At 47.4% G+C, this 17688-nt stretch overlaps 1 protein-coding gene and 1 long non-coding RNA gene across 2 annotated transcripts; one reads left to right on the top strand and one right to left on the bottom strand.

The window, feature by feature from the left end:
• Positions 1-9972: 9972 nt before the first annotated feature.
• LOC116961559 lies at positions 9973-10878 on the bottom strand. The gene is made up of 3 exons (XR_004407046.2): positions 10473-10878; positions 10278-10341; positions 9973-10030 (listed from the first exon to the last, which is right to left on the bottom strand). It is a non-coding gene; the product is annotated as an uncharacterized LOC116961559 (long non-coding RNA).
• Positions 10879-11388: 510 nt separating this feature from the next.
• Positions 11389-16109, top strand: SRSF6 (serine and arginine rich splicing factor 6). Its single transcript, XM_042800981.1, has 6 exons — positions 11389-11681; positions 11956-12104; positions 13517-13644; positions 13872-14080; positions 14388-14477; positions 14590-16109. Exons 1-6 carry the CDS (start codon positions 11575-11577, stop codon positions 14951-14953), a joined length of 1047 nt encoding a protein of 348 aa, XP_042656915.1. The 5' UTR covers positions 11389-11574; the 3' UTR covers positions 14954-16109.
• Positions 16110-17688: the final 1579 nt, after the last annotated feature.

Consider the following 17688-nt stretch of genomic DNA (forward strand, 5'->3'; position numbering starts at 1 on the left):
AAGGGGCTGGTGGGTTGATTCCCTGATAAAGATACCAGCTTCTTTAAAAAGGTTGTGTCTCTGCCCCTGGTAACCAGGCCTTTCCTGGGCTCTCGTGGTGATCACCAGTGCAGTGCCCCAGTTGAGAGCACTGTGGGGTATCTTGCTGCAGGGCTCAGCCCAGCTTCTGACAGCTCCCTGTTGCAGCAGGATCAGATGCTGGAGGCAGTGGGAAAATTCCTGCACATCACCCACAACACCGCAGATATAACAGATGGGGAGGTCACTGTAGTGACAGCAAGAGCCTGTCAAGATCCTCTGTGCCTTCTAATGGAAAATCTCAAATCCACACCTGGTTTCAACTGAAACTCAGAGATCTGCTGCCCATAGCCCCGAGGAGCCTGGGCAAGCTCTCTGCACTGCTGCGTGCAGGCACCACCGAGGTGCCAGGAATGTAGCCAGCTCCAGTGGCTTCGTACCACATGGCAAATGCTGCAGGCATGGCTGATAACCCAGTTTTTATTTTTCTGGAAGAATGGATGCATTTTAGGTTTTACTGAAATAAATTAAAAAGAAATAATATTTAGCTTATTAAATGACTCCCAATCTTCCACCTAGGTTTGTACTCAGTGAAAATTAAACCAGTCTTATAAACAGGCTTGTCAGCAAGCCAGCAAGTCATGAGAAAAGGGTGAAATTAAGCCAAGAATGAAAAACTTTTTTTTTATATGAAAATCTGTAATGCATTCAAAATGGAAGGAAACTAAAAAACCACCAATTCAATAAAATCTGGGGAGAGGCAAATTAATGAACCATTCTTACAGAGGTTACCCTTTATTGAAAAATCCACAAACATGCTGATTTCCTACTCTGTGTCATTTAAAAGGTACAAAAATGTTCTCATTTCAGTAGCACCTTCCATCCTGGGTTCTGTAAGCACAACACAAAAGACTGCCCAATCATGCAAGGAGTTACCTGCACTAGAGTCATTCTTCCATTTAGTTACGTGTAGCATTAAATATACGTGTGGCATTAAATATCTCTCTCACACACATGGCTTAGCCCAGAGACATTTTCCTGGGTTTACCAGGCTAATTCTGAAGTCCGATCATGTGAAGCTGTGGCAGAGAAAAATAAACTCAAGGCATCTTAATTCAAAGTCCAAAGACATAACCTTCGTGGAAAGCAGTTTGCACAGCTAAGAATAAATCTCTATCTCTGTTTGTGTATAAAGATCTCAGAATAAATTATTTGATAATGTTTATCCTTGCAACATGTGTGAAAGTCTTATACCATTCATTAGATGTTTGGCTTTCAGGATAAGCAGATGAGCACTGGCTGCTGGTCTCTTGACTCAATAGAAATGTTCTGAGGTCCTACCAGAGTGAATTAACTATTTTTCCCCTCCCTGGACAGTAAAGGGACATTGCCTAAAAGCCATTGCCAAGCCCAGTCCTGCTCCTGTGCACCAGGATGCCTCCGTTTGCCCACCAGCCCTGTCCCAGAGGGGTGGCATCACCTCACCCACCACCATCACATTTCCTGCCTGCTCTTCCCCAACACCTCTGCTCTGCTCACCAGATCTCCTGGAGCTGAGCCTCCTCCACACTTCTCCAGAGGCTCTGACGGCAGGGTCCCACTCTCCTGTTCAGCTTCATCATGGTGCTCCAGCTGAAATCCCTGCTGGCATCCCAAGGACAGCCTCCCACCCAGCAGGCCAGCGCAGCTCAGCAGACTGAAGGGCATGTGCACAACCTCCACATGCCACCGGTTCCACGCCAGCTGCACTAGCAGGTCAGGCATTTTGCTGTCAAGCTTTAACCCTCCATTTCCTTCCAGAAACATTTTTATTCAGGCTCCCCCTGTTGCAAACCCTGCTCCTTTCCTGTGGTTTGGAAGGAGCTCTGGCAGGTTGCTTCTTTTAGAAAGATCATCTTTTTGAATTTCCATCTCATAAGGGTTTAGGTTTTACTAATACTGTCGGGAGTGGGATTTTTAATGCTAAGTAAGTTTCAGCCTGAGTCAAGGAGTCCAAGTATCATGGGCAGCATAGAGAAGGATTCACAGGAAGGATTCTCAGAAGTTAAAGAGGTTTTCTTTTTTTTTTAAAAAAAATAAAGCTGTGATTAATCTACTTAAAGCAAAGAGCATTTTCTGTGACGTCAGTTTAATGAGTCAACACTTCTGCCACAGTGCCGCAAAGTTCCTTCACTCATTCAGCTCCTGGAGTCCAGAGAATTGCTGCACTTTATTCAGAATGGAAAGTGCTGAACCCCAGGGGGGAGTAGAATAGCTGGAGAAGAGGATAAAAGCCCTCCAGGATGGCATGCATAGGGACTCACACCAGACTTGAGGTTTTGGAACCCCATCCCCACCCACCTGCAAAGCTCCAGGCCCTTCCCACACGCTCCACTGAGCTCCCTCCACGCCGGCAGCCGGCATCCTTATCTCTGCCACGGCCAAGGAGGGCTGGGAGAGCAGGGCATGAGCCTTTCCACGGGGCTGCAGTGCTGCCCGCGTCTCAGGGACGGGGACACAGGGACTGCCCGCGGGGACAGGCAGTGACAGTCATCCTGGCCACCGGTCTGGCAGGTGGCACCGGCAGTGCCGGGGACGGGCAGGCAAGTGTTTATCGGGGCGTCCCAGCAGGCTCCTTATGCTGCGCCTGCAAAGAGCCATCCCACGGTGACAAATTTCAGCCAGGCCTGACGCGAACGGAGAGCAGATGGACAGAGGCTGGAAAGCAGATGGGAAGAAGGAAATTTGGGCATAATTTGAAGGCCCTGAACTGTCTTGTTAGGAAAACACACGTCACAGGCAGCTGTCTGAGCGGCAGACCGGCCTGCAGCCAGCCATGAATGCAAAGGTGGAAAGCAGAGGGTGCAAGAGGAGGCAAAGCACTGCTGCCATTCATGAGCAAGACACAACCTGCTCCAGTCACCAGCAGGGTTGAAGGATGGCCAGAGCTCCCAAAAGATACCATGCACCTTCCCTCAAGCCTGCTGGCCTGCCAGGTGCAGACAGAGACGGCAGCTTTTCTCAGCTCTTGAAGGCATCCAGCCCACACCACTCCAAGCAAATAAAGCCAGGAAAGACTGGGACCTCTGTCAGCCCCTGAAACAGCCTGCTTTCACCTCACTCCTGGGGGTTTCCTTTACCTCACACTCTCGGCCAGAAACCCTCGTGCTGGCAGACGCTGGGCTGAGGTTTCATCCCTGCGCTGCCTGTGGCACAGGAGCGATGGGCACGGCACATCCCCGGCGCTGTGCCCAGAGCAGGTCAGTGGTACTGAGCCACAGCGCCCCAATCTCCTGGGTGGCTTGGCAGGCTTCTTCTCCTCCATCACCCTCCCTTCCCTGCTTTCTCTCCATCCCTGCCCCACCACGCCGGCCCCACAGCTGCCCAGGGCAGCAGGGTTGGTGCCAGCACCCTTGCTCAGCTGGTGGGTCCCCCGGGGCCCTGCGACTCCGTGGTTCTCAGCCCCACGGCTGCCACGGCTCAGGACACTGAAATGAGGGCAGGACCTGCCTGCTGGAGAGCAGGATGGGAAAATGGGGGAGATGGGAGCGAGCTTGCTGTCTGTATATTGGTTTCTACACCCCTCTGCTGGGTAGTCAGTACAATTGCTAAATAATATGGCAGAGAATCACAGAGGTGGGAAGGAACAAGGGCTGGCAGGAAAGAAAAGAACCCCAACATGTTTTTAAAATGAAAATGCCAGTGAAAGAAAAATAACTTTATCAAAATCTCCCAGTGCGGAAGATTTCCAGCAGCCCTACAGCCAGCCAAACTGGAATCCATGCTAACATCCTCCAGCCTGCGGAGGACAGGATCAAATTGGAGATTTTCAGCAGGAGAATCACTGAAAGAAAAATAAGCTGGGAATCCTTGCCCTGTTCTTCTAGATATTTGGATATCTAGAAGATATCTAGATATCTGGATATCTAGAAGAGCTGGATAGGAAGTATATGTATAAAAAAACCCAATCTTTTTTATATTCTCATAAGTCAGCACAGGTTGGGGATTCAGGCTTGGAGACATCTCAAATCAGAGGTTTTTTAGCCTAAACTCAGCCAAAGGTTTCACATGTATTCTATGACATGTGTGTCATGGTTTAACCCCAGCTGGCAGCTCAGCCCCCTGCAGCCGCTCGCTCACTCCCTCCCAGCGGGATGGGGAGAGAATCAGGAGGGTAAAAGTGAGAACACTCATGGATTGAGATAAAGACGGTTTAATAAGTAAAGCAAAATCCACACTCATGCGCAAAGCAAACCAAGGAATTCATTCACCACTTCCCATCACAGGCAGGTGCTCAGCCAGCTCCAGGAGAGCCGGGCTCCATCACGCGTAACCGTGACTGGGGAAGACAAACGCCGTAACTCTGAACCCCTTCCCTCTGCTTCCCCCAGCCTGGCATGCGGAGCATGACGCCCGCCCGGGGTCTGGGATGTCCCTGGGGTCAGCTGGGGTCTCAGTTGTGCCCCGTCCCCACTCCTGGTGCACTCCCAGCCTGCTCGCTGCTGGCGTGGGGTGAGGAGCAGAACATCCTTGTGTTATCTATGCTGCTTCCAGCGCAAATCCAAACCATAGCCCATACTACCTACTGTGAGGAAAATTAACTCTACCCCAGCCCAAACCAGCACATGTTTTTAACCCAGCAGTGTGCCAGATAAATCTAGGCACTTCATATAGATAGATCAATTGATTTTACATAAATATACATAGGATGAGCTGAAATGACAGGCCTTTTACAGCCCCCAAATTGAATAATACAAGAAATTTGGGTTCAGGGTGTAATTATCTGGGCACAGAATGGATGGCATTCTTTCTGTGACCTTCCTCAGGGGTAGGCACCTGGAGTGGAGAGGGAATTTTTGCTGGAGTCTATGACCATGTAGGAAATGCAATAGTCCACATAACATCAGCCAGTGCTCATGGGGAGAAAAATAAATACTTTCACAGCCCAAGGATATCCATTTCTCCCTGTATGTGTAAGTCCTAGCTGTATAAACACCCATTCAGACCCATGCTGGGTGCCCCTGCTCAGATGGAGGGTCCACGTGGGAAATGAAACCCATTTTCAAAGAGAGAGCAAGAGACAGAAAGCCACTAATGCCCATGTGCATCTGTGCTTGGCTGCTGTCCTGAACTAGGCGCTTCATTGGCTCTGCCCAGAGAGGACCCACATATTGCAAAAAAAGCAGTAGAAAACATTCACATCCTAGCCACTAATGCACAGAAACAGTCACGGTCAGTTCAGCAGTTCTCTATGTATGTGTCAGGAGGACCCATTTTGGTCCAAAGCCCGGACCGATACTCATGAGTCAGCGGCTGGGTTAACCTCGCATGGTGGTTCTGAAGGAGCTGCTAAGGCACAGGAGATGGATGAGCTGCTTGAACACCAGCTCCCGGGAGCTGTTAACATCTCCTGTGCCTTGGCTCACTTAGAGACATTTTTTAGCTTGTGCCGTGACTGGATGATGATAGTTTTTGGAGCTCTCATGTTTTAACAGGTTGTGGCAGCTGGAGGACTAAAAATCCTTAGGAAATCATCCATTTAAAGCACACTGATTTGCAGTGGCCTGCCTCTGAGACAGCACTTCTTTGTCAGTTTGCTTGCTTCCCCTCATCCTATGCAAGAGAACTTTATCTCCTGCGATGCTCCTTGACCCTGAATTTTGTGAAGGAGAAGCCATGTGCAAGAAGGACGGATCCTTGTAGGCAGGGCCTGCCAGACAGCCATGGGGAGACCTCACGCCCTCCGGTCTCCCTAAGCTTCTGTTCCCTACAAACAAAATGAAGATGCAGGTACGTCTGCAGTGATGACAGGTACGATCACAGAAGCGTAACACCTGATGACCACAGTAGCCAGATACACCTGCCAAAAGACCTGAACTGAATTTGCCCGCATTTTGCATGTGAATCCAGACTTGCTCTCCAGTGTCAGTGCCTATGGGATTCACACAAAAGAGCTATGGGAAAACATGAGAAAACCAGCCAGGCTGCCAGCCCACCCGTTTTGCCTCTTGAGCAGCACCCAGGTTCAGAGCTGGGTTCTCTGACAGAGATGTGACGAGGACGAGGCAATGGGAGAAGGAAGTGTAACAGAAACAGTCGGGCACTTGACAGCAGCATCCTGCGACACTAGTCTTGCAACAAACAGCTGGTGCATAACAAATTCATGATATGCATATTTTATACTGTTTTCATGAGACACTAGCATACAGCCATACCCGCTGCTGGCAAGACTGGAGAAAGAACATGAATTTCACACTGAAAGCTCCTCTGACAACAAATCAGAAGAAATAATCACTAGCCAAATATTAGCCCTCAACAAGACAGACAAATTACATGCGATACTTTTTATTGGACTAACAATAAAAGACTTGTACAAGGTTACCAGCACTCTGTTTCGTATCTCTCAGATTTTGATTAATTACAGACATCAAACCTTTGTACTGAGAGAGTAGAGCCTTTCACCCTTAGGAGGAAAAAAGATGAATTGTAATTTCTTCTTATGATGCTCCTCCCATCTTCCATTGTGGAAGTGGTACGAAAACACTGCAATACTTATTTCTTCATTTCTCTCTTTAAGTGTCCAGGAAAAAGCACCAAAGGTTTGAACTATAGAGTTGAAATTTCCAGTTCTGCAGCACCAGTTGATTTGTCAGATCAGGCCATAAAACTAACGCATTTGAGACATTTATCCAGGGTTCCCAGATGTCAGGAACACATATCCCTCGGTGTGTGAGAAAGGCTATTGTTTCAGAGGCTGAACCTGCTGCTGCGTGTGCTCATGTACGTCAGGAATATGACTGTTAAGTCAAGGGTGTAAAAATAATAGGACACAACCAAGTTAGGTCAGGGAAATGGCCGGGGACCACTGATCCAGAAGGATGAAGATAATTGGACCTTATCTGCATCTGCTTTGAGCAACACCCACCAGCCTGCCTGGACTGTGTAAGAGGTGAAGTTCATCTCTGGTCACTATGTTACTGTTTTAAAGCCACTCCTTGCCTTCCAGGGTTACCAACAGACCATAAGAGAAGGCATAAGACAACACAGGGCTGAGGCCATTCTAATTAAAGCCAAGGCTGGTCAGATAGGTCCCTAAATGACCTCAGAATAGGGGGAGTTTTTGTCATTCTCCTTCTAGGCACCAGGCTGCTCCTAACCCAGCCATCAAGCCCCCCAGGTTGGAGGTAGGCTAGAGGAAGAAGAAGCAATGTGAAAAACAGATAATTGATTATGGGGGACAAAGAGTAAAAAAGGCCAGGGATGTGAGAAGAATTTCAAGGATTTGAAAATGGCTTGAGGGGGCACTGGAGAGGGACACGGAGCATGGCACCCAGTGAGGAGTGTGCTGGGTTTGTGTGGTGGGGTTTTTGGTAGTGGGGAGGGGGCTCAGAGGTGGCCCCTGCTCCAAGTCATCCCCACCTCTGGCCAGGGCTGAGCCAATTAGTGATGGTGGCTGCACCTCTGTGATAATGTATTTGAGAAGGGGAACCTGGGAGGGTGTTGGGACTTGTGAGGAGGAGTTACGAGAAGGACACCTATGTGAACACTGAGGTCAGTGGAAGGAAAAAGGAAGAAGGGGAGAGGTGTGGCAGAGCAGAGACCCCCTGTATCCCTTGGTCAGATGGCAGGGCCACCACCCCTGCTACCACGGAGGTTCACGGTGGAGCAGAGGCCAACCTGAAGCCTGTGGAGGAGCCCACACCGGGGTGGGTGACACCACCCGAAGGAGTCTGGGACTCTGAGGGAAGAAACAGCTGCCACTGTTATAGCTTGGCACTGGGAAGACTGCAACACGCAGGAGGACACCCAAGCTGGCGCTTCTCAGGAAGAATGCATCCTGTGGGAAAGGTTCATGTCAGAGAAATTTTGTGGAGGACTGCCTTCAGTGAGAGGGGAACCACATGGAGCAGGGGAGATCAGCAGAGGAGTGCTTCCCCTCTCTTGGAGGACAGAGCATTGGGACTGACTGCATGCCCCACTTCCTTCCCTTGTGCTGCTGGGGGGGAGGAGGTAGAGAGATCAGGAACAAAACTGAGCCTTGGAAGAAGGGAGGGGTGGGGGGAAGTGTTTTTGGCATGTGCTGGCTCTTCTCACTAACCTACTCTGTTAAGTTAGGGTTTGAATTAAACTGATGTTCTTTTTCTTCTCCTAGCAAGTCTATCTTTTGCCTGTGATGGCAATGGGTGAGCCACCTCTCCTGTCCTTATCTCAATTCCTGAGACTTTATCTTCATTTTCTCCTTCCCAGCACTGGGGGAGAAGGGGTGAGTGAATGGCTGCATGGTGCTCAGTTGCCCTCTGAGCTCAAACCATGACAGAAGGCACCTGAAGACCCTTTATTCCTCCTCAAGTATAGGAACAGAAAAACAAAACATGGCTGCAAGATCCTAATGTGAATTCTCCCTTGCTTTCCATGTGGTCTCAGCAAATCTCTCTCTTTTGCCACCTGCCAAGAGCTTTGAGGTGTCCTTTGAGAGAGGGCCATCATATAACGGGGGCCTTGGAAGCCTGAAAGACACACCAGCCAGCCCAGGTGTATCAGTATCCCATGGAACATGGGACTTCACATCCTATATGGTCACATCCTCTGTATACTTCTAAAAATCATATGGGGTGCAGGGACCATTCCTTCATTGGAGAAACGGGCACTGCACATGTGGAGATACCCACACGGCTCCTCTGTCACTAGATGTGCTCAGCACATGTACGATGGAGAGCTGTCCTCCATGTGTGCTTTACCAGCCCAGAACTGGGGAGGTCCCCACTGACATGGGCCTGAGTGTCTCTGCTTGCCCCATCAGCATGATGTGCTGTTGCTAGTAATGAACCAGGCCAGGCAGAGATGGAATCAGGCAGCTGTCTCTCCTTTCTCTTTCTAGACACTCCCTTGACCCAGCAAACACATTCCTAGTGCCCTTTGTTCCTTTCCTGACCCCTCTCTCTTCTGCGCTGCTTTGCTGCTTCCTTGTTTTGGGATTTTTTCCAACCTGACATTGCTTTTGGGAGTGGGTTTCTCTGATTGTCTCATTACAGGAGGACCAACTCATTCTTTTGCTTCTGTTTGCTAGTGCTCAACATCCCAGTGCTCAGGATGGGTAGGTCCCAAGCTCAGTTCTTTGCATGCATAAAAATAGGCCAGAAAGTGCAGGGACTGCCTCTGCCCAGTCATGCTCCATATGGCCCCTGGCTGAACAGACTGTTTGTCATCCATTTCTAGGGCATTATGTGGGGATATTCTCCCAAGAAAAGGCAGGGATATAAACACCAGATGAGGTCTCAGAGCTCAGAGGATGCATGGACAGAACTTCTGTCATGAAGAATTTCTTTTCCCTGTTGGAAGCGGGAAAGGAATTCCTTGTACTAAGAGGCAGAGATGTTGAAATGAGTGTCGTCACCTATAAGAGAGCAGCTTTTATGGGCAGCGAGGAAAATACAGAAGTGTAGATCTTTCAGGAAAGGCAGTTATCTAAGGCTCTGATCCTGAAGAGCATCCACTTGCAGGGAAGCCCTTAAGAACAGGCTTAGCTTTCCTTCCTATCCTTGAACTTCAGTACAGGCTTACACACTAATCTTCAACCAAGCACAGGATGTTTTATCACGAACTATCTAATTGGGTTATTTCCAGCAAGTCTTAGCATGCAGCTCTCCTAGGTGACAGCACAGACAATTTCAGATGAATGCTCATGTCCAAGGTTTTCAAAATTTAGGCCAGTGAATCATTATCCTCTTATGAGAACAGTAGTGGAAAATAACAGAATATGGCTGTAGCAGAGAGAGAACCTTTATAATTAGACATTATAACACACAGTTATCTCAAAAAAGACACTAATTAATTTAAGTTTTTGTTAGAAGAAGCCATCCTTTAGTTCTGTGTACACAACATTCAATGCAATGGTATTACTGTCCACGGGAGAGGCTCAGAGTTACTACTACGTTTTAGCGATAAATAGAATGAATACTTTTCCAATTTACCTGTTTCTGAGAAAGCACTGGTGCTTCAGAGCTTGTTCTCTTCAGCTGTTCTAAACAGAGAGCTGAAAGTTGAAGACCATGTGAGATACATCCCAACTGTTACAGGTGAGCTTTTATTTCAGTAGGCTCAGGGAAGGAACTGCATATCTTGTGCTGTTCCCCTCCGTGCTGAGCTATTTAGGACTAAAAAAACCCTTTTGAATTATCTACCTACAGCCTGGCTAATGCTTAAATTTACCTATAAGTCAAAATATCCCCTGGTAATATAGTATGAAAAAAACACATCAGGCCTGTAAATCAGTGACTCACCTGTGTGTTTCTAGAGCAGACAGAAAACACTGTGAGCTCGTGGAAATATCCCAAGCACTGTCCACTGTAACAGAAGAGAAAGAGGTCACTCATTGTCTGTTGTAATATATGCATCAAGCTTTTATTAAATGAGAAAAAATTAGACTTAAGAGATTTCCCTCACTTAAACTCAGAAGTTGCTTTGCTACCAATTACCTGAGGGCAACATCCTGAAAATTGAAGGCAATCATGGTGTCTTTGGTGAGTTGCATTACTGATATTGATCACAGTAATGAAGCATTAGGTATGAGCTGCTTTCCGTGCAGCTGGGAAAAATCCAGGAGTAAACGTGGCCTTTTCACCTTAAATATTTAAACTGTATAGTACGCAATATAAGAATGTTGTATGCATTAGAATATACATTTATAGTTTGCATCAAATACACAAAGCATAGTATACAGTATGTAGTAGTGTTAAAACGTAAAGCCCAGCAGACTGAAGCAGTGGCTTTATTAATATGTTGAGAGGGTTTTTCTAATTCATAACACGTATTAAAGGGAAACCAGGACAAAGAACTTGGTAACTTTGGGCTGGTATTAGGGATTGCTCCCATGTAGCCGTGTCTAGAAAACAACTCCACAGACAGAAGTCTCTGGGCTTCCCGGCCTGTGAGGGACCGGGCAGGCGCCCAAGGACGCCGAGGCGGACCACTCCGCCCGCAGGCCTTATGCTCTGATCGACCGTGGGTTACAGCACACGGGTCCCTGCCAGGCCCCGCGGCCACCCAGCCGCCAGGCAGCTCCGGGGCGAGTAGGCCTGCTGGCCGCGGCGGGGCGAGGCGAGGCGACCATGACGGGAGCCCCGGCCCGGAGGAGGAGGAGGCGCCGCTGCGCACGCGCAGAGCGGAGCAGCCCCGCCCCTTTAGCCGGAGCCCGCCAACGCCCAGGCCCGTGCGGGGCGCGCGCGGTCGCCTGGCGAGCGCACGCCTGGAGCCCCGCGCATGCGCGCGGCCGTACCGCCCAGGCCGCGCCACCGCCGGCTCGCGAGAGCGTTATGACGCTAGCGCCGAGTTCCCGCTCCCCGCCCGCCCGGCGCCGTTACGACCGCCCCGCGCCCCGCCCCCCGCTATAAATGCGGCGGCGGGCGCCGGGCGCCATTGTGCTGCGGAGCAGGTCGCGGCGGTGGCGGTGTGTGGGTCGGTAGCGCCGCTCCTCGCGTCTCTCTCTCACCGCCTTCCCCCCTTCTCCCTCTCTCTTTCTCCCCCCCTTTCTCTTTCCTCTCCTCTCTCTATCCCTTCCCCCCCCCCTCCGCCGCGGACATGCCGCGCGTCTATATCGGCCGCCTGAGCTACCACGTCCGGGAGAAGGACATTCAGCGCTTCTTCAGCGGCTATGGCCGCCTGCTCGAGGTCGACCTCAAAAACGGGTGAGCGCTGTCCCGCGGCCTCAGGGCCGCCGCCGCCCGGCCGCCGCCCCGTTGCCGTTGCCGTCCCCGGGGCCAGGCGGGCCGCGCCCGCCTCTCCCCCCTCCTTCTCCCCCCCTCCCCCATGTTGTCGGCCGCTCCCGCCCGCGCTGCCGCGTGGCGCCCGGCTCAAGATGGCGGCGGCGCGGGGGGAGCGGGGGCGCTGCGGCGGGGCTGGCTGCCTTTGTCCCGGCCCGGCCCGGGCGGGCGGCTGACGGGGCCTTTCTTCTTCCCGCAGTTACGGCTTCGTGGAGTTCGAGGACTCCCGAGACGCCGACGATGCCGTTTACGAGCTGAACGGCAAGGACTTGTGCGGGGAGCGCGTGATCGTAGAGCACGCCCGCGGCCCCCGCCGCGACAGGGACGGGTACAGCTACAGTAGTCGCAGTGAGTACGGCCCCATCTTTCTGCGTGGTTATACGGCTGCTTCGGGTGAGGGGCAGGAGGCGAGGGCAGGCGGCTCGGCTGTGTTGGCAGGGCAGAGCCGGGGGTGATGGAGTGGCTGGGACCGAGTCCTGTGGGGCTGAGGGGGTGGGGTGTTGCTATCTTGGGGAGCATGGTGGTAGGGGATACCTGGTGCAACGCTGGAGGCAAGTTATCTGGTGGCTTAGTGCTGCAGGCGTTTTTCCTGGCACCGGTGCTGCACTTGGATATCCCCTAAGAAACTTAGGAGGGCAAATAGTAAAGTAACTCTGGTTGCAAAATTGTAGCCTTCTAGAAAGGGTTACTCGTTAATTAGAAACTATATGCTCCCTAATTTAAGGGCTCTGGCGTTTTTGGGAGCATCTAGATGAAACAGTGATGTTTCATCGCTAATGTTAATGAATAAATATTGTTGCATAATTGGGGTAGAAGCACTCAGCTGTAAACTTTCATGTGAATGTTTCAGTTGAATATATAGGAAGGGTGGGGGGAGGTTTTCAAGCAGGAAACTGTTGTACTAAGTGGGAGATACTGTAAATATTTCACTGTTCAGCTGACTTGTATAGCTTCATGAGCTGAACTATATAGAATTTAACTGGCCTAGTACTGTAATTAAAAGCACTAAGGCTTTGAGTAGTCTCTAGAAGCTTTGTATTTGGGGGGGGTGGGTATCTGTCTTTTTAAAAAGAATCAAATGTATGTTGTTTAAAACTGTTGCATGTTCAATTCAAACTTTTTAACAAGTCCTTGATGTTTCAATTTAAAAGTGACCAGTGGGGCTGAGGCTGTGTCCACTGAGGCTAAGATGACTGCCTTTCCTGATTGGCCATGGCTTTTCCATACATTGTGTGACCCTTGCCCTATGACCCTTTGGCTGACCTTACCGGAAGCCATGACGACAGCAGCCTTTTGCCATTAGACGCAGGGTGATGGTGAGGATTCCAAGGGTTAGACAAAACTGGTTAAACTGAACTAGGTGACTGTTACCTTGCGTGTTTTGTGGCCAAACCACCACCAAAAACCTCATACTGTGATGTAAGTACTTAGTGTAACTAGTAAACGTTTTTGTAAAATGTAGAAATGCATGTAATCAGTTAAGTTTTATATTTTACAATGTTCTGTAAAATAAAACTTAGCAAGGTGAATCTAATAAGGAGCAGTCACTCTCTAACAGATCGTAGGAGTTCAGACTTGTAGGATTTTAGTCTGTTTGATTTGCCATTAATATAGAATATGGCAAAATTGCAAAGTTTATTGGAGGCTTAGAGAAATAAAGTCCTACTCCAGTAAATATAACTGTTTAACTAACTTTTTCAGAACATTTAGTTTTCTTCATGCTAGGAGGCGATCTAACTTTATTTCTTTGTACAATAAAGGTGGGGGTGGTGGCGGATATAGCAGTCGGAGACAATCTGGAAGAGATAAATATGGACCGCCTGTTCGTACAGAGCACAGACTGATTGTTGAAAACCTTTCCAGTCGCTGTAGTTGGCAGGATTTGAAAGTATGTATTAATGTTCTATCATAGAGCCTGTTGTGACTAGAAGGAAGCAATAACTTCCTTTAATAACAATGTTCATTTTAATTTAGGTAGAATTGAGAAATATTTGTGCATGAATGTTTACACACAATTAACGCTCATTGCGTTTGCTCAGACTTGTCTTAAGCTAATGTACTTGCAGAGCAGAACTATGTGGGATGGTTATGTAATTCTCCATGTACTCCCTAAAGGATTTCATGAGGCAAGCTGGTGAGGTGACCTATGCAGATGCTCACAAAGAACGTACAAATGAAGGAGTGATCGAGTTCCGATCATACTCGGACATGAAGCGTGCCCTGGAAAAACTGGATGGCACAGAGATAAATGGAAGGAAGATCAGGCTGGTTGAAGACAAGCCCCGGTCAAGCCATAGACGATCTTACTCAGGCAGCAGGTCAAGGTAACTTCTGGGACATGTCAGTCTCTGCATCAAGGCTACTTACACTACTTGGGAATAGGAGGATGCCTGAGAATGGAAGAGGAATTATTTTATGTAATGTAGCAAAGTCAGGTTTGAGGGTTTTTCATGTGGGAAACATCAGGTGCAATTCATGGACAGTATATTAAATCTGGGTGGATTATTAGTACGTCTTGATCTGGCCATAGTTGTTCTTGAGAAGTTCTTCAGTAGCTTTTCTCTGTTAGATAGCATAGCAGGGCACACCAGGGAAAGAGTAACAGACAACTTGCATTTTAAATGTTTGTAGGTCACGATCTAGAAGACGGTCTAGAAGCAGAAGTCGTAGAAGTAGGAGCAGCCGCAGCAGGTCCCGCAGTGTCTCCAAAAGCCGTTCACGGTAAGTGCTACATTGTTAGTACAGGAATTGTTAATCATTAATTGATAGATGTTTACAACTGCTGTAAGTACAGTTTAGTTCATGCAGAATAAACTCTGTCTCTTTTTGCAAGATCTAAATCCAGGTCACGAAGCAAAGACCGCTCACGCTCCAGATCTAAAAGCAGGAAGTCTAGATCAAAGAGCAAATCGAAACCCAAGTCTGACAGGGGTTCACGCTCTCACAGCAGATCCAAGGAGAAGTCTGAGAAGTCTCGGTCCAGATCCAGGTCCAGGTCTCGATCTCCCAAAGAAAATGGTAAAGGAGATGCTAAGTCTAAGTCCAGGTCAAGGAGTAGGTCTCGTTCCAATTCTCCGCAGCAGCAGCCGTCTGCCAAGGCTCGTTCAGAGTCACCACCCAAAAGAGCTGCATCGAGGTCCCGCTCCAGATCTCGTTCAAAATCTCGCTCACGATCAAGATCTAGTTCAAGAGATTAAGACTAGAACTCTCCTCTTACATTGCACACTATTTCGGAACATTTTCCTACTTGTCAGGCCATTAGTGTTATGTTAGTACTTCAGAAGTTGGTTTTTTCTCTTGCAGGAGTGAATGGCCTAAGAACTAATTGAGGCATAAAGGTTTCAGTTGTATCCCAAATTTGAAAATATGAGATCGGATGGTGGTACAAAGCAGGAAAAAGACCCCTTTTGTAGAAATTCAGCTAAAAGTTTGATTTTATAGCATTTCCACAGGAGTAACTTAACTACTCTAAAGTGCAAAGTGGTTTTTATATTAAAAATAAACAATATAAACAGGCTTAAATCTGGGCTTTTTTGAAAGTATCATTTTTTTCCTATTTTTTTTTTTTGTGGTTTTAGTACTATGGGTATCATTACCTTAATAGGTTACAACTTGCTACCAAAGGCAGAATTGCCTTGATGGGCAGGTCAGATAATTCTCTGGTTTATCTTAATTTGTGGAAGCAGGCTGCAAACTATATAAACTGGTAACAAACCTAGGAAGATTTTTAGACCAGCAATAAACTCAAGTTGGAGCATTTGTGTTGTATCTTAACTTGCCAAAAGAACATTCCCCCCCATACTGTGACTTTATTAAAGGTAATAAAGGTACTCTGGAACCTGTATTGTACAGTATTGCTGAAAAATCCTACTACTCAAACTTGAAAGAATGAAAGCTTTCTGATATTTTCTTGCTTGAATATCAACTGTCACTCTTCTGTTGGACACAAATGTGTCTGTTGGATGTGGTCCAAGTCACTAGTATGTTGTATGGTTTGTCAGCCTCTGAATACCTATTGGGTATGAAAACTAGGTAAATAAAACAGTCTTCCCTCCCTTTTGACTCATTTATGTTAACATTTTGCTTCAGACTAGGAGAAATATAATCCTGTTGTGTGTAAGTCTGAACTTTATTGGAAATGTAATCTCTTTGAGCTAGAGTTATAGTCTTAACAAAGGCTTTGCTGAACCACAGTTGCCAATTCACTTAAATTGTGGAATAGGACTCATCCCAAAAATTCCCCTTTATAGCTAAATTGATTTTTGTAACATGCAATAGCAAACATTAGAACTGCCTTGTACTCTTTATACAATGTGTAGTTTGACTTGTATAAAATTAAATTGGTGACTCAGACTCTTGTGTTTATTGCAGTGTAATGGGATTCTTTTTCTGCCTCTCATGCTGGGGAAATCACAGTTTATCCTAGTACCTCTCTTGCTGGAGTAACCTACTTGTTTTTGTATGAGACTTGGGAGCTCTTGAAATGCCCTTGGTTTTTGTGCTTGAGACCAGCTAGCCAACCAAGTACTGTTTGACCTAACACATTGTCCTTTAAGCACGACTGGATGTGAAAGCAGCACCTCTGACTGGTCAGGATTTTGCACATCTGTTCAGATGAATTGGATCAGGCACAAGGAACACATTAAGAGCATGTTCAAATGCGACTTGATGCCAGCTTTTCTTCCCTGGAATTGCTTTATGACCTAAACAGTTCCGAAACCAGTACTCAGTTTCTTACTGTTTTCTAACAGTGTGAGCCTTTGCCTGTTGGATAAAAGTAGCTGTGTTAGTACAAGAAGGGAGCCCAGATGAGTGAATTTAGTTTTGCATGCTAAGCTCACATTCCTAATGAAACGGATGGAAGTGGTTCCACGGCTTGTGTTGCCATAAGATTGGGGTACTGTTGCTTTTATACTGTATACTTTTCCATACTTTCTATCCCAAGCATGGAAAAGCAGCTGTATTCGAGCTGCCAAGCCAAGCTTTCCTGTGATTGTTCATATGACCATGGAGTCTTACAGATATTTCTGGCATGACTAAGTCCACAGTTAGAGTACATTTAGCATTGGAAGTTTCATTCTCTCTACCTGGAGTGAGGTGACTGCTGTGTTTGGTAAGTTTGTGATAAGTGATTTTTTTAAAAAAAACCTTTTAGTTAAGGTGTATTTTAGCATAATGACTAGAAACATGCTGTGGCTCCGATCACTGCAGGTAATACATTCTCTGCATTGGATTTCAGGTGTAGGGGAGTATGGGCAACTTTCTACAGAAATCAGACTGCAGGAATAATTTAATGCCTGCTTACAGCCATAAGCTGCACTTGCGGAAATATTTACCTCCCTTAAACTTGTTGACACAAAAGCATTATGCCCTATTGATTTTATTTCTGCTGATTGTGCAGTAGGTCAGACTTGATGGAGAACTGCTCCTCTTTGATTAGCCTCTAGGGGTCTTCAGTAAAATGTGTACTCCTCAAAACAAGGATTGAGCTCTGAGATGAGTAGATTAAAAGGTATATATGCAGATTTTCAGTATCTCTGTGTGTCTTTGTAATAAGAATTTTGCGCATGCTTGTAGGTACTAGTAACGGCTTGTTCCCAAAACTGATTTCCAGTGTCAGCATGAGAATGTCTTGGCCTTACAGTAGCTGTTAGCACCCCAGTCTTGGTTAATGATGCATAACAATGGCTTTTACCAAGTATATTCTTGGCTTTCTGAAGTGAGGTTGTTATGACAATAGTTCTGTTTAAAATCGTCTATTCATGAGTGAATTACAGGGAGGGCCTAGATTGGATTTAACCAACTCACCTGTAACTCAAATATCGAAGATTTCTGTTGCTGGAGCCACGTGCGATGTCTCCCTTGGCTGCTATGCAGAAGAGAAATTTTTACTTTACTGTGCAAATGAAGCAGGAATTCCTTGGCATGACTT

Source organism: Tyto alba, unplaced genomic scaffold, assembly GCF_018691265.1.
Source record: "Tyto alba isolate M040663 unplaced genomic scaffold, T.alba_DEE_v4.0 Super-Scaffold_33, whole genome shotgun sequence".
NCBI lineage: Eukaryota > Metazoa > Chordata > Aves > Strigiformes > Tytonidae > Tyto > Tyto alba.

Bases quoted from the DNA above. Each gene is read 5' to 3' on its own strand.
- SRSF6 (XM_042800981.1), top strand. From the start codon at position 11,575: ATGCCGCGCGTCTATATCGGCCGCCTGAGCTACCACGTCCGGGAGAAG. The intron at 13,645-13,871 runs GTATGTATTAAT...TACTCCCTAAAG, and splicing joins GTAGTTGGCAGGATTTGAAA to GATTTCATGAGGCAAGCTGG. The intron at 14,081-14,387 runs GTAACTTCTGGG...AAATGTTTGTAG, and splicing joins TACTCAGGCAGCAGGTCAAG to GTCACGATCTAGAAGACGGT.